This window comes from Pleurodeles waltl, chromosome 8, assembly GCF_031143425.1.
Source record: "Pleurodeles waltl isolate 20211129_DDA chromosome 8, aPleWal1.hap1.20221129, whole genome shotgun sequence".
Classification (NCBI taxonomy): Eukaryota; Metazoa; Chordata; class Amphibia; order Caudata; family Salamandridae; genus Pleurodeles; species Pleurodeles waltl.
The window spans coordinates 127,576,757-127,599,634 of record NC_090447.1 but is presented as its reverse complement, the minus strand read 5'-3'; the positions used below and the strand labels follow the sequence as shown (position 1 = coordinate 127,599,634).

Genomic DNA, 22,878 nt, shown 5'->3' with positions numbered 1-22,878 from the left:
TGGTGATTTCAGTTGCCGATTTGTAGACAGATTATGAACTGACGGATAGTCAGGTCTTATGATACCACCAGATGAGGCATATCCTGGGTAAATGTGGGGTCCTCCGAGATGACATCGATGAGGAGTCCCCGTTAGCATATAGAGTGCTGGGTGCCCAGTGCCAAACCACACAGTATCCCAAATTTACTGCACTTAACTGAATAACAGTCTTCCGCCGATTGAGCATCTCAGGGAAAAGTGGGAGAGGGACCTGGGCATATTTGAGGATGATGACTGGAGTCAGGCCTGCAGATACTCGAGTGAAGTGGCAATCAGGGCAGGGTTCTGACTGATTCAATTGAAATTGCTGCATAGAGCATAATATAAGCAGACCCACTCGTTCTGTATGCGGAGGGTGACTGACAATCTCTTCCTGCGGGGCTGCCAGATGAGGGGCACACTGATCCACACACTTTGGGAATGTCCGGAGATCTGAGCTCCTGAGAATGGTCAACTGTCGGAGGCACTGGGATAAGGAGTGCACCTCATGCCTCAGGTGATCTCCCTGTGCATTTGGGGGAACCAATCCCTGGCTCGATATGCCCTGCTTTTTAGAAACCTGGTGGTTGCCCGTAGGGATCTCCTCAAGTACTGGGGAGACTAGGTGGGAATGGGAGGAAGGTGGGAATGGGAGGAAGGCATGTACTGATGTATGAGGGCAGAGCGATTGATTTAGTGTGCAAGGGGTTTCCCCGTAAATTCGGGGAAGATTTAGGTCCCATGGATGGAAATGAGAGAGAAGATGGGGTGGGACTTCGTAAGAGGGGTTTCACAAGTTGAAAGGATAGGCCCGACTCAGGACTTGGACGCAGCCCTTTGGGCTCAAGAAACGTTAGAAGACTGATGTGAGGTTACAGAAAACAGTGGTACGGCCCTAGTTTTAAGGATAGCATTGTCCGTAAATGGATGCACGCTTCTTCACATGCCTTCTGTGTTGGGGGGGGAGGGGATTGCTTTGTATTTGTTTTGTCTGAAACACATTAAACATATTTTTTAAAATTAGAAACAGGACTGCCAACCTGCACCTTACACACAACCAGAATAGCACACATATGCAAAAATTGCACTTAACCAAATACAAATGTTTTTTTACCAGCTCTGGTAGTGAACTACTTGTCTTTGGACACTGAACTAAAGAGGACTTGAATAAATCTCAGATAGGCATTCTTCTTAAGCCTTATTGCCCACTGCTCAGTGCATTAACAACAGTTAATTCCCTCTGCAGCGAAGGCTAACTGCCAATTCCCACCCTTCAAAATGACGAAAAGGTACTTAACAGCATTAACGTTGAACAGCAGGTGGACAAAACGGTTATTACTATCCGGCCCCCTATTCTCGCGAGACACAGGCAGACCAACAGGGCAGGGTATTAAAGGCAGACAAGAGCAGCACTCCTCTGATTGGCTCAGCCAGTCTCATAATTCCATAAAGGGTGTTAACAGATAAATCAAAATACCAACATAAATTATTTTTTTGGTAAGGCATATTAATGAATTTAGAGACAATTTCAAAGACTCACCTGGAATCAACCTGGATTGTCTAAGGGAAAACTCCTGTTACGTGTAAAGGTTACACCGCACAGCAACTACTGTGAGCCGCGTTGGCACTCTCAAGTCACGAGGCATCAAAGAAATGCGATAAAGTCCCCAGAGTCTACCTTTATAGACATCTCGTGGCTTTCAGTAGGATCCATCAAACCCTTCACTGTCAAAATATCTTCATGGGTGTTTAAATGCGACTATGCTCAGACTGTTGTTTGCGCATCCTCTACCTACCTACACCTATCGTCGCATGCTGCTCTGAGAGATATTGTTGTTTTGGTTGACCACCTATGCAGTAGTAAAGTTATGCGGAATGATGCTTCTGACAGTACACTCCGTAGTAACAAAGTTTAGCGACAACGTCTTCTTCAATGAGATCCTACCCCATGCGATGCTACTAGCCAGCTACTGTCAGACTTCAGTTAATCCCTTACCTTTCAGTCATCCATCATGCTTGCCTTAGGCCTGCACCATGGCTGTGCTTACTCCACTGGGTAAAATCCCTGACACATAATGTACTTAGTAGTCTTGGGGCAAATTCATCCCTTTCCTCTTCCACTCCGCTACTATTAAGTTATTAGATTAAATGGCGTGTCATTTATTTTTATTTTGTCTTTTTTTTCAGGATACTTTTTCTCTGTTTGGTGGGGTACACTGTTTATACAGTTTTGTTGTAGATACTTTTGTATTTAAGATTTTATTGTGCTACGTCCTTTCTATAAATCCCAAAGTGAACCATTTTGTCATGGTGTGCATCTTAAACATTTAAAAAAAATAATAATACAAATAACCATATATTTATTTTCACAAAAAATGCAGAGGGGTAAAACTTACAATTGTTATTTTACAAAAGCGAGTTTTAATCTCTACTGTGACAAGAGTGAGGTTATACAATTGAATGGCTCCATGCCATGTACAATCGTTAAAGTTACAAAGAGCTTTCTGAAAAGCTACAGTGCTTTGTCAAGCAACCCACGTTTGAATTGTATTGAAAATTCTGGCTCATTTTAGACAAAGACGTCAACAAAATCGGTGACTTTTGTATTGAGCAAACTGATGTAGGTCTTATTCCAAACAAATTTTCATCAAAAATCTAGATTTGAGTCAGTTGCTAATTGGCTAAGGAAATTAACAAACAAAAAATGTGACCTTAGTTGCCTGATAGAAAATAATCTGGTCAGAAATTCCAAATGCACTAACGTGGTTTTTGCAGTCCAGTGTAAATTATTTGGTCAAAGCTATTCAAGCTTATTTTTGAAGAACCTACAGTAACTTGCTGGATCAATAGTATTATGTTGGATATCAAAGCTCTCAAAGCTCCCAATGCATTCCTAAATGTCTGGAAAATACGACATGTGAGCAAAACTACAAACTGGGCTCAGCCATTCAAAGGGTAGAATGTCAACGGCTTGATCCAACAAATTCAAAATTTCTGCTCATCCCTGAATACATCAAAACATATCCACCAAAATGTTGTTAACATTTGCAATTCAAATAATAAAATGCTCCAGTTTACAGGTATTTTAGCAGCAAATGGCATAAATACCTGTATCCTATAATGGTGTTGCAAGTTGTGAGTAGTTCCAATGCTATAGGACTGCATTTGGGTCACATGTACTAACATTTGTGTTTGCAGTTACCAAATAGCAAATGTTTGCAAATTGCTATTTGGTAATCCCAACACCAATGTACAAATGTGTGTTTTACACATTTTGTGATTCCCAGTGGGTTACAAATAGACCTACCACAGGAATAATAATGAGGTAGGGTCTTGGTTTGCGACCCATTGGGAATTGCAAACATCACAGGGATGCTCGGGTCAGCTGACCACCATGTCTGTTATTCCATTTCAATAAAATAAGTCTTTTTTTTAATACAGCTTTTTTTCTGTAAAGGAAAATGGGATGCATTTCAAAAAGAAAAATGAAGTTTCCTTTAAATTTTTTAAGAGATCTTAAAAAATATATTTACAACCATTTTCAAAGGGGAAGAGATCTCTTGGGGACCCCTTCTGATTTGTACATGGGTTACCACCAACTTGAAGTTGGTGGTAAAATGCGAATGTTTTGAGCCCACATTTCAGTCACAAAAATTAATGCATACCACTGCAACTATGTATTAGGAAGGGATGCCCTAAACACGCCCCTTCCTAATACCAAATCGCAAACATCTTTTTTATTTAAATGAGAGGATACTTTGTTCCATATAATATTCCTTACAGCACACAGTCACACAAACCACAGTCTCCTTGAAATATTCCTTAAATTCTTGCTACATTTCTCCTTCTTATGATATGTAAAAAAACATTTAGGATCAGGATTGCGAAAAAAGCCAATGTACAATTTGAAATTTGATCAAGCACAGGGGGTTACGAAGTTTTATGTAAGACACACTGACAAACGACTGTAGGGGAGAATGTGGGGTCACCTGCAGGCAGATTCTTGAGTTTCCATAATGAACTCCAGATGTACAGTATATAAGCAATGCACCATAAATGGCCCCTTATCCGCTAATAAAAATGCATTTCCAGGGCGAATAGTTAAGAAGACACATAGATGAAGAGCCAGTGATCCCTTGTGCTCAGGGACCTGCCTTTCACTTTGTCTGCTGACTTTGGCAACAGGCATAATGACAAAACAATTTAACTGTAATAAGTTATTACGGTAGAGTAGAAATGCAGTTTTCTAAATAAGTAGTGAGACGCCACCAGACTCTATTATGTGTGTTTTTATACAGGTAGTGCATTATAAGCAACAGTGTCTCAGGAAATGACACAACAGCAGGATGGCTCAGTGAGCAACATAGTCACTCACTGCTGAGATATGTGGTCACTACTGATATATGCAGAGATTTGCAGCTCACAACTACAAATCCCAGCAAGGGCTAGTCAGTCTTCAATCTTTCCAAGGTCAGGAATTTGACTACCATTAAGCTGGGTAATAGTCACACTTGTTATGTACAATATGTGAGAAGAGCAGAAGTGTGGCATGAGGTACTATGTAAAGACAAGTTATTGTTCCAGTAGAGCCTTGTATCCTACTCAGGGAGCTGCTGCGGATGCCGTCAGCTTTGGCAACAAGCAGTGTGACATCACAACTTTACCGTAATAAATATTGCAGTAGAATGGTAATGTCATTGTTGGATGATTGCAGGTTGGGAGTGATGTCGTCACAAAATTAGATGCACCATGTATGTTGCTATTCATATCATGGTTTATATTTACTACATAGACATGACCCAAATGTGTCAGAGCACTGTACAAGATTGTCAAAGTGGTTAACCTAATAGTAGTATGATACAAGGGGTTTGTAAGTCATATGCTGAACTGCAGACAGTGTGACACTGATTGGGACATAGGTTACAGCACAATTTTCTGTGGGGAAGGGCGTGTCCCATATCTTGCATGGAAGGTCTCCCTGTAATTTTCTCGTGACTCCTAGGAATCCCGGTGACTGACCAGTTCTGATAGTCTCATGGGGCTTGGAGGCTGCCATAGAGGAATATGTTCATCTGTTTTCGGGTATCCGTGGGCTCAGCTGTATGTTATTTCATAGGGTACAGTGGTAAAAGTGGGAAGAGTTTCTGTTTTGGGTCCAGGTGATTCGTCAGCCGGGATGGTCTCATAGGGTAAGGAGGTTTACGGTGGAAGGAACCTGTTCATCAAAATAGTTTCGACCTCCTTTTTGAAAATGTCAACCAAAGAGTTGGTGCAAATTTCCTTTGGAATGAAGTTCAATATTCTGGGGGTTCCTGGAGAAAAGGAGCCCCCAAAATGTTGAACTTCATTCGAAATTAGGTGTTGCTTTTCTTGAATCTCAGAGGTTCCAGTAGCAGGGAGCTGGTGCTGCGTAGGGAGCGGTTTCCTCCTGATATGGTGGGATTGTGTGCTAGGTACTTATGAGTACCGAACTACACTGTCTTGTACGTCATACAAGATACCTATAGCATGCTTCTGGCTTCTATGGGAAGCCATTGGAGAGATACAAGAGAGGGAGGAATGTGATAGAAGTGGCTCATACCAGTTGGCAGTCTAGCTGCTACGTTGAGGGTTGCATTGAGCAAGGCCAGATGGGATTTCATTGTACCAATTAGTGTGGCAATGCCATAGCCTAGTCTGGAAAGCACCATGGATTGAACTATATTCTTGAAATCTGGTAGAGGGATAAACATTACTTGGAAAAGAATAGGCCTCATTTAGAGAACCTTTTACCATGATAACTCAACATTCCTCTGCAAATGTTCCAGAACCATCATTCAGAATCTGTTGCACTCACTTATAGGTATGTTTTAGCATGTTTGTGGAGTAGAGAAATGAAAAAGTTCTACGGCATTTATTTCAGCCCTTACACACCGTTTTGAGATCACATTTCTGAAGCCCAACCAACATGAATGTTTAATGGAGGAAAGCTGCCTCTGAAAATAAAACTGAGGTAATCAGGTAAATAGTCTGTTTCCTGACAGAGTCAGTCAAGGTGTTATGCACCTGCTAGGGATGCTTTGTTTCTCTGTTGTTTTAAGCAGTGCGGCAGCAGGGATGGTCTCAACACTAACTAGACGGCACCAGGGTCGTGGTCATATGTATTATGACCGACTTGCTTGGTCGATGCTAAGCTCGCCTCTATGACCCATAGTGTGAGTGACCCGGAAGGGGTTGGACCATTTACAGAGCCTGTCAAATAACAATGCAGTGGGTGTGGCATGTATCAGGTCCAGTAAATACCACCCATGCCAACTTAACGCACAATGGGGACATGACAGATGGGATTTGGTGCCTACTGCTCTGGATTCCAAGGGTCTCACAAGGGAATTTTTACCCCCAATACATTTCTGCGGTTTGACCTGCTGAAATTGGTCTGGCGAAAAATTGTGCTATTGCCAGGCTTGACGCAACCGGTAATTCCAATGCCCGAAAACTTGGCAGTTTTTGGAGTTCTGATCCCTGCAGAAATAAGGGTGTCTACTGGGAATGTAGCAGCAACCTTGGGATTGGGACCTCTGTGAGCATCAAAATCGGTGACGTACCCTGGCAAAATCAATAACGTTGTTTCCAAAAGGCCTTGTCCGTATGCAGTGGGAAGTGGAAGTGTACAAGCGTACACAAAGCTGGAGACCAAATAGACTCTACTGCGGTGAAGTTTACATTGAATTACGTCAGCATTCCGTGTCTGCTTTGTGTTTATGTGTGGACTGGATGGCCCTCAGTTAAGTATTTAAATATAAATGTCAGCTCATAATTGATCGTTCATAATTTACTCGTCATAACTGGCCACTCCTGAACTGCTTTTAATGAGTCCGCCTTCCTGTGAAACTACCCTGCTACCTTGTACAGAGCACCAAAGCAACCCATTTGCAACATTAGCACTACACAAAGCAAACAAATAAGAGAAATCACTAAAGGTCACACGTACGTAGCTTTTTCTGCGAATCACGCCGTTTGTGACCCCCAAAAAAGCATTTGTCTATGGACAAAACCCTATTTTGCGATTCATTAACCTATTACTCGCTATTAGAAAGTGGCGTGCCAAGGGCGTCCCTTACTAATAGGGACTCGCAGGGGGATGTATGATTGTTGTGCGACCGGGAATGCAGTCGCAAACAATTACAGTTGCCACCAGTTTCAAATTGGTGATAGCCCATTTGCAAATGGTACGGGGTCCCCAAAGGGATCCCTTCCCCCTTTGTGAATGGAGGCGCCAACATTTTTTCAGATCAGGCAGTGGTCCCACAGACCACTGCCTACTTTGAAAAAATTAAAAGGAAACTTTTCATTTTTTTTTTGTAATGCATCCCATTTTCCTTTAAGGAAAACGGGCTGCATTTAAAAAACAAATCTGTTTTATTTAAAAAGCAGTCACAGACATGATAGTCTGCTGATTCCAGCAGGCCACCCTCATTGTGAGTACGGCCATTCCCAAATGGATCGCAAATTGTGACCTGCCTCATGAATATTGATGAGGCAGATCCCTTGCGACCCATTTGCGAATCGCAAACAGTGTCTGAGACACTGTTGTACATCAGGTTTTGTGAGTCGCAAACCCTGAGGTTTGTACACGTGGCCCTTAATTCCGGTTTCCCTTTACTACTGGGGATGGTTGAACCTTGATATATGTATGGCTTCCAAACGCGAGGAAGCACTAAGCAACATAACCACCTGTATACGTCCTTGATCCTAACATTAGGGACAAATATTTCTTGCTATGAAGTGTCCACTGTCCATAATACAGTAGCCCCTGAGAGCAATATTAATAGCAATATTAGCAGCGTTTCGGGCCACCACCATAGAGTTGCATATGAATTAACCCCTTACTCTTTCTTTAAACTGCAGAGATGGCATGAAACGCCATTTTGATTTACCCACAAGCCCTTTGTTTACAGAGAAGATGAAAGGCAATGGTTTTGATGCTCTGCCGTGACATGCTCTGATGATGTGTGCATACAGACTCCTACATGTTTCAGCTTCCATAACCCACATTTGTACAAGTGTTTGCTCAGCTTTTAGAAAAGATAAGACGCATGTAATATTTATGGTTATTCAAGGAAAATGACACTGGGATAGCATGATTAATGCAAGCTAAAAGCGAGATGTGATTCAGGGAATTGGCACAGAATTATGTGTGGTGGGTGGAAAGGGAAGGGGACGAGACAAGCAATGCTGCTGAGTCCTGGCTTGCTTAGCAGCCTGCGCGGCTCAATGCGTGGAAACCAGGGCACGTATTAAAAGCCGCACGAGACAGTTCAGAGGATGCGTGGGGTGTGCATCCCTGTGTCGTAGGCTCTGAAATGGAGGCAGCAGATGAGGATCCTGGTGCCCATGAGAGCTCCGCAGCACATTGATCTGCGCTGTGGTAATGGGATAAAAGCACAGTAATTACTCTCTGCTCCACTCAAGATCGCTTTTTCTTTTTCCCCTGCAGGTTATTTACATCTGTTTACCGTGGACACCGTCTTTGTTTTTTAATGTGGAAGGCACAGACTAGAGGGCCATGGATGTGAAGGAGAGGAAGCCGTACCGGTCCTTGACACGGCGGCGCGACACAGAGCGCCGCTACACCAGCTCCTCGGCAGACAGCGATGACAGCAAGGTGCCTCAGAAGTCCTACAGCTCCAGCGAGACTCTGAAGGCGTATGATCAAGACTCCAGGCTGGCCTACAGCAGCCGGGTCAAGGACATGGTCCACCAGGAAGTGGATGAATTCTGCCGGGCAGGTGAGCACAGTAGCCCTATATTGCGTGCTGCATGAGGATCTAAGCAAATTCAACCTCACAGACGAACTTCCAACCTAGAAAAAGAATACCTCCTTCTCTGGCACCATCCTTTAGATATTTTTCCAAATTTGTGAGGCCTACAAAGAGATGTTTACTATACGCAGTGGTGATGAATCACAGATGTGTTGCCATGTCCTCTTCTTATGCCCTTCACAGGTCTTCTGCAGGGACCCGCAGACTCTGCGTGATGGTGGCTAGGGCGCAGCCGATATTGCTAGACAGAACACATCATCACCAGGGATTAGGTAGCCCTGCATGATCTTCTTAAAAGTCACCTACGGCGACGCAGAATCTGCGTGATGGTGGCTAGGGCGCAGCCGATATTGCTAGAGAGAGCACATCATCACCAGGGATTAGGTAGCCCTGCATGATCTTCTTAAAAGGCACCTAAGGTGACGCAGACTCTGCGTGATGGTGGCTAGGGCGCAGCCGATATTGCTAGAGAGAACACATCATCACCAGGGATTAGGTGGCACTGCATAATCTTCGTAAAAGGCACCTAAGGTGACGCAGACTCTGCGTGATGGTGGCTAGGGCGCAACCAATATTTCTAGAGAGAACACATCATCACCAGGGATTAGGTGGCACTGCATGATCTTCTTAAAAGGCACCTAAGGTGACAGAGGCAAGGCCTGAAAAGAGGACAGGGGCAGATGTCTTCATGGTGGATCACCAATCCTTGTTTCATCTATTTATGTTTATTTTGGAAAATTGTTTCGGTGCTACACTCCGCACATAAGCATTGAACATTGGCAAATCATAATGTACATATCACCTCTCACTTATTTCAAATGTTTCAAATAGTGAGTTGTCTTTGATGGAGATCCTCGTACAAACTCATAGTCAGGCTCTTTATGAATAGTTCAAATGTTACTGCTTGTTGTGTATGAATAGTCATTTTGTGTATCATTGTGTGATTTTTCATAGTCACTTTTTAGTCCTCATATATTTGTTCAAAAATATAAAGGCCAGATTCTTCTCAAGCTGGTCCAGTGCCGCAAGTTGTTTAGCATCTGTACAATAATTGGGCAAGGATGTCCACACCTCTTTCTTACATACCCGCACCTACTCACAGCTGGTTGAAAACTTTAGGTATCACCAGAGCTGTTCCCGCTTGTGTCCTTTCACTAGGATTTGACTGAGTGACAACTTTGCCTATCGAATTCTAGGAGTGAATTCAGCTCAGGCAGCCATCCATGGATGATATCAGGCCCTCTTAAACAATGTGCAACGTACACTGGACCGCCCAATCCTCCTTTTTTTCCCCCTTTTTCATTGAAGAACCTCTTAAACAATGGACACAACGAAATGTCACATGACACATCAAAGATCTGCGCGCTTTTTCAGAGTTCCTCAGAAGCTTCTCTACCTTTAAATGCAGGACACCTCTCGCTGCCGGAAACTGCACTTTACCTGCTGTCATTGATGTCAGCGTCTGTCACGTGTAAAATACTCAGATTTCCTTTGTCTCATGACACTCTCCCTCATTGGCCAGCTCACTTGTGACCTCATTTCCTGCCTTGAACACCCACACTGACTCTAGAGCAGTTATCAAAGCCTAGTATGGCACTAGGGGCCATATGTACGAAAGCTTTTTCCCATAGACACAGAATGGGTAAAATCCTTTGGTACGTCTGGCCCCAGATGTCCCAGTGGTAACTCGTGTATGCCAGGACGTCCCGCGTCACCCATCTACAGCACCTGTTTACACTCAGTCATTCCTTTGCACTCTCTGAGAATGATGCATCCCTTCAAGCCTGAGGTATTGCTTCAATCCTCATTTGCCCTGGGACTTCAGTGTGTTTTCATGGGCCCTGCCGCCATCATCCTTCGAGGGCAGCAGTAACATGCTTGCGTTGATGTTGCATTTTGTGAGCATCGGGGCTCCGGTCTGAACCTAACCAATATTTTGCTGACTCAGCAGAGTCTAAAGGAGCTTCACATTGGTCAGGAATAGTTGTTTGTGTTTTGCTTCTGTTACACACACGCAGTTCATTGGGCATGTTCTGTGCATTCTTCATACACCTCGGACAGATAATGGCATTCTCTGGCATGCGGGGTGACGGCTGGGGTGAATCGTTGTTTTGACTGGCATATATATGGGGGGATACCTGGAACATATCATGCATTGACTGGTATAAGGGAACATGCCATGGGCACATCATGACATAAAGTGATTTATAGGTGTATCATGTATTCATAATTGGATTGATATCAGTTGGGGTATACGTGGAGCGCATCACTACATTGAATAGCAAATTGGGTGGTGTGTTGTTCCAATCATACTATTGGCTGCCATATGGGAGACACCCTGGTTCCCCCTTTGCAATCACTGGCATATGGGCGCATGAAAGAGGAACAACATGGCACTGAGTGTTACAAGGGTCTGGAGCACATATGGCATTGACAGGCGTGTGAGGAGAAAACTGGACCACATGTTTGCTTTGTCTGGAATCTGGAGGATACCTGGGCACATGATTGAGAGACGGGCATAGGTGCCTGCGTGATATCATGGCATTAACAAAGTGAAGGGAATGCCCACAGCACAACATGCCAATGAAGTGCAAATGGTGAGTGATGCCAGGCACATGAAGGGATTTACTGGTTTATGATAATGGAATCTGATCCCAGCACAGCTATTTCAGGGATTATGACATTTAGTTGGTTAAGTGTGCATTTTTAAACTGGCATGGTGTTTATTGCATGTCTAGATATTTTATTTTCTTACATTTTATTAATTAATAAAAAATCCGAACTACTACCCTGCCAGTGCTTGCAATAGTGAAGTCTAAATAACTTTTCGTTGTCAAATCTTACCGCTTTCTGACACTTTCAAAGTGATCCCATACATCACTTAATAATTTTGTGAGGGACGTCATACATTCTGAAACATCTGCTCACTCTACAGACCATGAACTGTAGGAATATATCCTGACAGCTCCTTCTGAGCAACTTGTATTACAGGTGGCGACCAAGTTTCTATGGAAAATGGTCCTGCATTGTCACCCCCTTCTGTTCATGGTGTTCTTGAAGGGAGGAGAATGTTCTGAATTAGTGTGAAATAGACTTGCTCCCTCTCTGACTCGCTCCGTGTAATTGGGCCTTGTCTTTATGTCTCACCTGTCTCACACCTTACCAGTTAGCACTCATACCAGCATCTCTCCAGGCTTCACTGCAGAGGAACTATGTCACGCCTCGCTCTGTCACCCTGTCAGGAGAAGCAGGAGTATCGGACGCGGTTCGTGTAAAAATCACAGCTCTACCGATATGACACCTTCTAAAATACATAGTACGTAGCACAAAGGCTATGACACACACCTGAATTAATTAAAAATATATTTAAAAATCTGATGCATGGCAGAATCAATGTGCCAGGTACAGGAGCACCTGTGGACTGCATTTGAATAGAAAGACTGGGCAGCCAGGTGTTGTTATGATCAGTTTCTGTCAGGGGTGATATTTTTTCGTGAACATTATGTGAAATCTCACAAAATGTAATGGGCAGTATCTTGCATTAAAATTGACCAAAAGTGCATACCTTAGGGTCTAAATACAAGGGAGCTAATCATGTCTCTCTGGTGCTGTTTTACTGTTTCCATGAGGGACTGTCAGCTCAAACCAGTGTCCTGTGTCACAAAAGCATGCAAACTACCTTCCTTGAAATCTTGTGAGGTTTAGCAAATTTTGCTGGGTTAAAAATCGCACTGGCCTAGTTGTACTGCGGGGTACTGTCTTGTGGACAATGGAGTACCAAGACACCACCTAGGCAAAATCCTACAGCCGCAAGGACTCTCCTCAAGTGTACAGACAGGGGATTGCATTAGGTGTACCGACTGTTGCATGGGAGGCTGAGAGAATGCAGAAAATATGGCAAATTTTAGCAAAATGTGTAACAGTCAAAAGTCAGCTCAATTCAGGTTTTAATCATTCCCAAAAAGGTGACATTCACACTTGGACTCACACTGCCTAGGCCACCAACAAACTTTACATTTGGACTCACACTGCCTAGGGCACCACCAAACTTTACATTTGGATTTACACTGCCTAGGCCACCAACAAACTTTACATTTGGACTTACACTGCCTAGGCCACCAACAAACTTTACATTTGGACTCACACCGCCTAAGCCACCAACCAACTTTACATTTAGACTCACACCGCCAAGGCCACCAACAAACTTTACATTTGGACTCACGCTGCCTAGGCCACCAACAAACTTTACATTTGGACTCACGCTGCCAAGGCCACCAACAAACTTTACATTTGGACTCACACTGCCTAGGCCACCAACAAACTTTACATTTGGACTTACACTGCCTAGGCCACCAACAAACTTTACATTTGGACTCACACCGCCTAAGCCACCAACCAACTTTACATTTAGACTCACACCGCCAAGGCCACCAACAAACTTTACATTTGGACTCACGCTGCCAAGGCCACCAACAAACTTTACATTTGGACTCACACTGCCTAGGCCACCAACAAACTTTACATTTGGACTCACGCCGCCAAGGCCATCAACAAACTTTACATTTGGACTCACACTGCCTAGGCCACCAACAAACTTTACATTTGGACTCACACTGCCTAGGCCACCAACAAACTTCACATTTGGACTCACACTGCCTAGGCCACCAACAAACTACAAACATCGGATTTCAGCAAAAAGCAAAGAAGCACAAGAATGCTTGAGGTAAAAACCAAGACCGTCTGTGTGGGTACCTGAAGTGATAGCTACTATAAACCAGGTACCATAGTTATGCGATTTTGTGGCTCTGTCATTTTCTGCATAATTGTGAATTTACAGCACTTGCCACATAATCAGACATCTGCTGCATAGTTTTCAGACTCCAAACTGATACTAATCAGGTGAAAAGTCTGCTCAGACATTGTTAATACATGTATGACAAAATAATATTGTCGCAGTATTTTCTACATTACACCACATAATTTGACTTTTCTTATTGCATTTAGTCAACCCTATTGCTAGTTTGGGCCTTCGCTTCCACATAGTTTCAGCAGCCCTCAATATAATTTTGCAACAAAGCCCTAAAAGCCAACATTTCTTACAGTCCTAGCTAACTCAAACTATGGCAATTACAGAAGTGAGAATGAAAGCTCCACTTTACCTACAGTCGGAGAGCTACATTTCCCGTGATAATCTTAACGTCACACAACCTACTACACTCTTTATATTAGAATATTTTAGCACTTGACTCCAAAATAAAGACGTAAGCCAACATATGTGGTTGTTCCACTTCCTCAAGAGAACTGAAGATGATGTTATTCGAGTGCAAAGTATCTTGGTTTGAGCTCATCAGCTACAAGCCAGTATGTTGGTCAGGCATTATACATTCAGGACTTTATGGTGCAATTTCCAAGACCCCTGTATGGTTGTATTAATATAACACCAACCTTAGGAGGTGAGTAGCGGAAACATCTACAGTGACAGAGCAACAGCATCATATATAACAGTTATGGTTGTATCCCAGGCTTAGAGACATTGCAGAAGATTAGCACAAGAACCTATCACCCAAAATAAAGGTTTAGATGATATGAGGTATCAGTGCTTTTCCAATGGCTAGTAAATAGGGAAATAGACTGGTAGCCTTCCAGGATCCAGTACATATTGAGAGAAGGTTTGCTTGAGAACACTGAGATTAAGGATTGTAGAGGTTGAGAAGTTTTGAGGTAGTTTAATTAGCGATATGAAGGCTGACCCAGGATGAGCATCCCAGGATAATCGTCTGGAACACAATGCGGGACGTTGAGTGGAAAGTGGTGTCACTCTTTTGGTACTGCGACCACACAAGTTGCAGAATGTGAGGCTGCTTTTGCTGAAAGGCCTTCTGTCTCCATCAATATGCAGGTCTTCTTGCAGTATAAGTGGTTTTCACCTTTCACAGCCACAAACTTGATAGATCTGGTGCTGTTATCAAGCAATAAAGTGGAGCAGGAGAGCCTTGCTTTTTGCCAAATAATACTCAAACATTCTCTAAAAGCATTTGTTTTGGCTTCAAGATGTGAGACATCGTGGAAGCAGTGAGAATGCTGTCAATACAATCAGTGGAAAGACAAATAGATCTGTATTGAATCTTCTTGGGTAGTCATTGACTTTGTTCCATTGACTTGACTTGCGTTCCGTCAGCTTTCAACGGTGTAAAAGCAGGAACTGTTGCTTTCAAGGCATCACATGCTGGTTGTTTCAGATACATTTGACTTTCAGTTGATTTATGTATAGTTCTTCATAATTGATGAGGTTCCTCTCTAGGGGCAGTTGCTCAAGCTGAATATTAATGGGATTGATAAAGTTTGATGCCTGTGAAATAGAGATTGCTAAATGATTGGTGTGAGCTTCCCTTGTTCCTTGTTGATACAGTGAGGTTCCTTTTTGCTTATAATGAGGTTGTGAACCTGGGGGATTGATATAGTGCGGTTTGTGCAACGTATTTTCATGTGATCCCAAGCCACACCAAATGTTCAGGATAATACTTGATAAGATTGCAGTAAATGATTCCCAATGACTTTACCTCCAAAACTTCATCCAACTTACCAAATATCAGATTCTCTCAGTGCATACATCATAAAATAAGTTTTCAATTTTTTTTAATAAACAAGATGCTCATTACTCAATACCTCTGTTGATTAAGGCATATTTCTTGACACCCTACAAGTTGGAGTGATCTCCCTAACACTACAGAAACTGGAATCTGGACCCAAATATCCTGACCAACTTCATACCAGTTTCTAATATGCGATGGTTCAAGAAAGCAATTGAGAAATGCGTCTCTTTCTAACTCGCATCCAGCATCAGTAACAACCACTTTCGGACTCATAACCAATCAGATTTTTGTGATGGCACAGTACAGAGATAGACGCTTTGAATGATGTGAAAGTTTCCCTACTCATAATGCTCTACCTTTCATCTGCTTTTGACATAGTTGGCCATGATGATCAGATGAGAACCCTGGAGCGCCACATGGCCTTTTGTGAGTTAGTCCTGAGTTGATTCTCTTCCTTCTTAGCCAGTCTCTGTCACTTGGTAAAGATAGGAGCCCACACTTCAATTGGGGCTAAAATACCTTGTCTAATTCCCAAAGCCACTATACGAGCAGAAATCTTTTTCAACTTATCTCTCAAACTGTTGTGCTCGATATTCAGGGGTGCCAAAGTAGCCTTTCTTCAATATGCTGAAGATACACAATTTCTGAGAAAACTTTCTCTGGAAAGGATATATTACTGCTCTGCGCCGGTCTCATGAAACGCCAACAGTGCAGGCGCGGCCCGTCCTTTAGGGCAGAGGGGCCACGCCCCCCCACCTTTTGCCTCTCATGAAGAGTGTCTGTCAGGCTGAGTGACAGACACTCTTCATGTTGAGGTCAGGCAGCCAGGAGCAGACATGCACGATTTGCGCAGACTCCTGGCTGCCTGAGCTGAACTTTGCTGGGCTGAAGAGGTCACAGCTCCTAGGGGCGTGACCTACTCAGCTCAGCAAAGGTGCATTGAGGCCCTCCCCCGGATTACGAGGAAAGCGTCACCCATTGACTTCGACCTGGGCGCTTCAGGTTCAATTCCTGAAGCGCCCAGGGCGAATGTCAATCAGTGACACCTCGTCACAGAGTGGGGTTGGGTCAGCAGTCTCACTGACCCCATCCCACTCTGTGACGAGGCTGGGACTGCTGCCTTCCCTCACTGGCTGACCCAAGGTCAGCCAGTGAGGGAAGGCAGCAGTCCCAACCCTCCTGGGACCTCCGAGGCTGAAGGTAAGTGTGAGTGTGTGTGATCTTTTTAAATGGATGTTTTGTGCGTGCTTGTATGTTTGAATGTTGATGAGTGTTGTTAATGGATGTGCGTGCGTGCGTGTGTGTGAAAGTGTGAGTGTGCTCACCGCCCACCCCCCTCCCTCCTAAAACTGCCGGCGGCCACTGCAACAGTGGGTACAGTAGAACTTCGGATATTATATCCACAAAACACTTTTTTCCTGTTGGTCACCCTTTAAATAGTTTTGACACCACTGTCTTAACTTGCTCATGGTAAACACTTCTGTCATCAGCTAATGATCTGTCCATCATGCGCCACATCAACAGAGTTGCCCATACTACCAACTTCTATCTTCACTCAGTAACGAAATCAAACATTTACTAGCACCCTCGCAATTTAAATTTGAAACTCATGCCTTTATCATTGCGTCAAAACTGTGGCAATGCCATACTGGGGAGAGTCTCAAACAAACATCGCTCCACTGAAAGCCATTCTACACTCAAAAGCAAGTCCATTCACAGTGAACTCTAGGTGTGATCATGTATCTCCTGGATTGAGGCAATTGCGCTGGCTCCCCCTTGAGGCAGGATCACATTAAGAATTTTGTGCATCATCCTAAAAACGTTACACCTAAAGAAATCTTCCTGCTTACCAACCTCCAAAATACCTCTGGAGAATAATGTTGCCTTTGAAGCGAGAACTCCCTTCTTTTGCAAACAGCAGATTAAAAATTGTGCAAAATCAGTCCAATTCAGTTGCAGAACCTTTGGAACCCTAACTCCCTACCAGCATGCGCGCTGCTCCCCGCCCTCTCTCCTTGAGGAAGGATTGATTACTAACATTTTGCACCTCCACTTATACTCTTACCATCTCCTTTCCCTCTTGTCTGACTGCATAACTCTTCCCTCCTTCTTGTGCTTCATGGCGCTCTTATTTCTACACTCTTGCTGATAGCGGCTTGTTGCTATATGCCATTCTTTAAATAGTTTATTTTTCTTTGGGAATCAGCCCAACGCCGATTGCCGTTGTAGTTACAGAAAACTATTAACTAAAACCATATTTAAGTTTATTGCATGTCATTGATAACAATGTAGCGTGTCTATGACCTCTCATAGTTATTATGTGCATCCCTTTTCTGCCAAATCTAGACATGTAACATGAACATGATGGAACAATGTTGATTCCTCTGCCATGGCCATGTTCCTGGGAGGGAAAGAGAGCTCCCTGTTAGAGCACGTGGTTCTATCAGAAACCTCCCCGAGAGCTTTCATACATCTCCTCCTCGACTCTGATTAGAGCTGCAAACATCAAGTAATCAATGTTGTTCATAGAGGGAAATCGAAGAAAGGACCTCTCAAAGTCCATGCTGTTCTGTTTCTTTTCAGTGTCTTGCCCAATGGACACCTCCTATCAGTCCTATTTTACTTTCAAGTGATGTAGGTCCATCATTGGACACCAGGATGCCTCAGCTCTGCTATTGATTCATTGCCGAAAAGATAAAAGTCAGGACCTCGCTTAATTAAAGTACCTGGTCAAGAGACTGTGTTAGCCACGTGAACTGTAATGGTAACACAACTTTTTTTATTCTGAGTCTGCATTCAGGATTGTCCAGTCGTCGGCGCTACCTGTTTGGGTTATTTGATAGGTTGCGTTCTTGTGTCCATTTAAGTAGCCCAATGATGCCTCCCCTGTCTGTTGGCTCCCAGTACCCTGTTTTGCACTGCCCAAGGTTCCAATGACCACAGAGCATGGAGTCACACCTAGTTAACAAGTTACCGCTGTGACCACTCTTGCGGGTACCTTGTTGCTTCCTTGTTTTGCACTGTCTTTACTTGATGAGGTTTACTTACTTTTGAAACTCTATTTAAAGTAGGGACTGCAACTATTAAAAAAAAGATAGCTTGTGAATTTGTAAATGGGATGTGCTTTAGTCATTCCAACACCTTGTTTTGAAGACTAATTGATGAACTATATTTAGTCAATTACGTCTAGTTACATAAATAAAAGTGTTGCATGCAAAGTCACACAACTCTTCTCTCCAAAAGAGAAGACATTTCTCCATGTTCCTCTCTTTCTTATGTAAAAAATGGCAGGAGAGGAATGTGTAAATCACAGTTAACACCTTAGTTTGTTGGCAGGCACTGTTCAGCTTGTAAACAGCTTGTCTCTTTTTTCTCAGACCGCCTATGTGTCTCTCTCTGCAGCTGGGCTGTGTCAATGTCTAATACAGGGCAATTGCGTTATTGTCTTGCCTTTTGGCTGTGGTTGAGAACCATTGGAGTGCGGTCTCCCACTAGAAGGTGTAGTAGATATCTAGACTTTTCAAAGCATAGCAGGCTGGCTGTACAAAGCCAAGATATGGAAATAAGCTACAAGTAAACTGGGGGATCATATTCTGAATCAATGGTACCTTTTCTCTTTTCCTATAACATGGAATTGCTTTGTCCTTCATAAATCGATGTCCCTAGAGCACTCCACATTCAATAGGACATTTTATGGATGCTGGATAGAAGGTCCCAAAAACAAAATACTATTTGGCACATTCAAATGTGTTATATTACCTGCAGAAATGGAGCACAACCACTCTGGTACATGTTTATATGATTAAGTACTTAGAGCTGTGACACTTCACCATCACCCAGTTACACAGACTTTGAGAAGCCCTTCTCAGGGGTGTGAAGGGACAGGAGTTCTTGTTGCAAGTCACGTGTCCTCTTCATACCCCTGGGTCAATGGGTTAATCCAGCAACATGGCTATAGCCACTGAAATAGCCTTTGAATGGTATGTGGGCAACAGGGCAACGTACTGGCTTTGTGTGTCATATATATATATATATATAATTCTTCAACAAATGGACTGATGGCCATCAGACGGCTGCACCGATCCCATCGGATATATCCCAAAAATTCAATATGCTCGTATTCAGTTCAAAGATTTATTTGCTTCCACAGGTAACACAGAGTCCTGAAATGCAGTGTCTGTCTATATATATATAAGACTTGAGAGGTTTTATATGCTTCCCAAATTCACACAATTATCAATTCTGGCCATGCCGTCATCTCTGGCAACGATACAGATACTGAGTGATTATCTTTATTTGTCGACCTGCAACTGTAGTCTATACTCCAGGAACTTCCATAACTTGTTAAGGATACCAGTCACTTCCTTCAGATTGTTGAAAAATGAAACCAAACCTACACATTTGATGATGACAATCTTCTGGCTACATTTGATGTTACATCATTAAACACCAATATACTACATGAAGATGGGCTTATGGCATTATGTGAAGCTCTTAATAAAAGAACTGTGCAAAAGCCATCAACAAATGTACTTAACAACTTTGCAAGAGTTATCCTTAAAGCCAACAATTTGCCTTCAATGTTAAACACCATCTGCAGATTCAAGGGACTTCCATGGGCACTTGGATGGCTCCATCCTATTCAAATATCTTCACGGGCAAACTAGAGGACTATGAACTGCATCCAATGCAGGGACACTTTTCTGGGGCCCCTTAGCACTCCCCTACTGCCACCATGTGTGCACTGTATTTAATATACGGTGCACCATGGTGCAGGGTACGAGCAATAGCATCTACATTTTTTACGCTATCAATGTACTGTGCAGGATTTGCACCAACATTTTGGCGCTAATCCTACACAGTACATAGGGGCCAATTGAAAGCAATGGTTTGTCCCCTTTTAACCCCTGCTCTGTGCAGGCGTTAAAAGTAGCTGCAAACAATGATGCCGTGGAATCTCTTAGATTCCATTGCGCCATTTTTGCAGTCCCTCTAATGGGGGAACCCCCCTTGCATACATTATGCCTGGCTCAGGCATAATGTGGCGCAATGGGTTATAAAGTGGTGCAATGCATGCAATGCGACACTTTGCAAATATGGCTTGGCGATTTTGGCCTCATTGGGCCACATAAGTGTAAAAAAATGATGCTAATGTGGAGCAAGGAGGCACTAGGCCCTCTGAAATCTGGGCCTATATACTTGCTAATTCTAGCATGAAACCACTGGTATGTCTACAATACATTTATGACATATTTATAATATGGAATGCAGGAAGTAGAACGCTGGAACAATTTACTGCTTATATCAACAGTATCCATCCTACCATCAAATTCACCATCAGCAATACTAAACAGAAGCACCATCTCCATTTTCTGGATGTGCTACTCACCATTCATTAACAAAAAATTATAACTGATCTGTACCACGAGCCTACAGATGCTCATTTTCATTGAAACTGGACTTCATGTCACCCACGCCACACTAAACTCAGCATCATCTACAGCCAAGCACTCAGAATAAGACGCATCTGCAATAATAAGGACACCTATAAAGACTATCTGCAGGAGCTTGCTACTTTATTTAAAAATCCAGGCTATCCTCTGCATATCATACAGCAACAAAATGCAGTTACCCAGGGAAGCACTTATTTGGAATACCGACAGCGGAAAAACGACAGGATCCCATTTGTGGTTGACTATCATCCACCAGCTCCCAACTACAGAAATATAATGCAAAAAAACATTTCCCATACTATCAACTTGTGAAAATTGCAAAAGGTTTTTCCAAAACCACAAGTCATTGCTTAGCGCAGAGCTCCCAATTTATGTTCTCTTACTGCAAGAGCTGAACTCAAGCAAGCTGTAACAAATGCAGGGGTTCAATGCTTTGATTCTAAAAAGTGCATTACCTGTAAATACCTTTAACAGACATCCTCAGTAACTAGCTCTATTATGAGAAGGACCTATGGCACACGACAACATCTTACATGTCACTCAATATGCTTTATTTATGTGATTCAGTGCCAACTCCAAAGCTGTAAAAAACAATATGCAGACCAAACAGTGAATGACCTCCGTACATGATTCAGGAACCACAAATCAGCAATAATTAATAAGAAACGTGACGACCCTGTAGCCAATCATTTTAGCCTGGTGGATCATTTACTATCATATTTGAAAATTTTCCCTGTGGAACATGTCTTAAAGGAAGAACTACTGGACGCCGGTAAAATTTTTTGGATGTACCATTTGAAATCACTGCATCCAGATGGATTAAATTTCACTAACAATACCACCTGATTACTGGATATCTCAAGAGATCTCAGGACTGCATTGATTCCACATTCCAAATTGAATCTTCACTCATGATGCCTTTTGAAAATCCAGCAGTGTCAACTTTGCAGCCACTGAGCAAACCATCTTGCACTACCTGAGAAAGGTGGAAGCTGATAGTTGTAGTGGAAATATATTTTTGTTCTTTGGCGAGTACATCTGTTTGCGTCACTTCTTTCTTTTATCTATCAATCTATCCATCTATCTATCTATCTATCTATCTATCTATCTATCTATCTATCTATCTATCTATCTATCTATCTGTTAAAAATAGGGTCATTGGTTGACAGTCAGGTTACCCCCTGTTCAAGCAAGGGCCCCCACTCTAGTCAGCGTAAAAGAGAATCACCCTCAGCTAACCCCTGCTTACCCCCTGGGGTCTGCAACCCCCTCTCAACTCTCTGTCTGGACTTCTGCACCCCCTCACTAGGAGTGGAACTGCCAGACACCAGAACTGGTGGGACGCTGGCTACAGCCGCCCCTCCAAGTTCTCCTGACACTGTGGTGTCTCCCTCAACAGATGGCCCTATGGTACAGGCTAGGCTCCCCTCCTGGTGTTCCCTCATGGAACCCTCCAGGACCTGGGACCGGATCTCGGGAACCTTGGGCCTCAACCCATTCCCTCTCCTCTGAGACTGGACATGGGGTCCCTCACCCATCCAACTACACTGGGACCTACCTGGTACACTACAATCCTTCCCTACCTCACCTGGTTGGGAAATACCTAGACCACTCCTCTCAGGAGCAACCCCAAATGCCTTTTCAGACTCTCTGGTACTTAGCCAGGAGTCTGCCTCCAGTGTAAGCTCCCTGGGGTCAGAGAACTCACACTCCACCTGGTGTTGGCGTAGCTCTGGAAAACAAGGAATAGACAAATGTTCTCTAGCAATTACATCACTCAGCCCCTCACATGAATTAACCAGAGTACCCTTCACCCAACCATCCAGTGACTCGGCTTTGAAAAAGCACCCCACATCACCCTCCTGAGACTGGTGAGACAGTACCTGACTGTCCCTGACACTCAACCCACACTCTTCTGGGATGTCTTCACACTCCATAACCAGGACTTCTACCTGGGGGGAACCCCTCTCCCTGTCACTCTCATCTAGAGTCACTAGAGTGTCCCTCCTATCA

The 22,878-nt window shown here is 43.4% G+C and overlaps 1 protein-coding gene across 3 annotated transcripts in view; it reads left to right on the top strand.

Moving 5' to 3' along the window:
* The window catches only part of TENM4 (teneurin transmembrane protein 4), a 1,476,030-nt gene that overhangs the window by 783,692 nt on the left and 669,460 nt on the right, over positions 1 to 22,878 (top strand). For all 3 annotated transcript variants that reach the window (XM_069203936.1, XM_069203935.1, XM_069203934.1), the window contains one exon: positions 8,495 to 8,786. In XM_069203936.1, coding sequence (XP_069060037.1) covers positions 8,564 to 8,786 — 223 coding nt within the window. In that variant the 5' untranslated portion in view covers positions 8,495 to 8,563. The remainder of the gene's footprint in view (positions 1 to 8,494; positions 8,787 to 22,878) is intronic.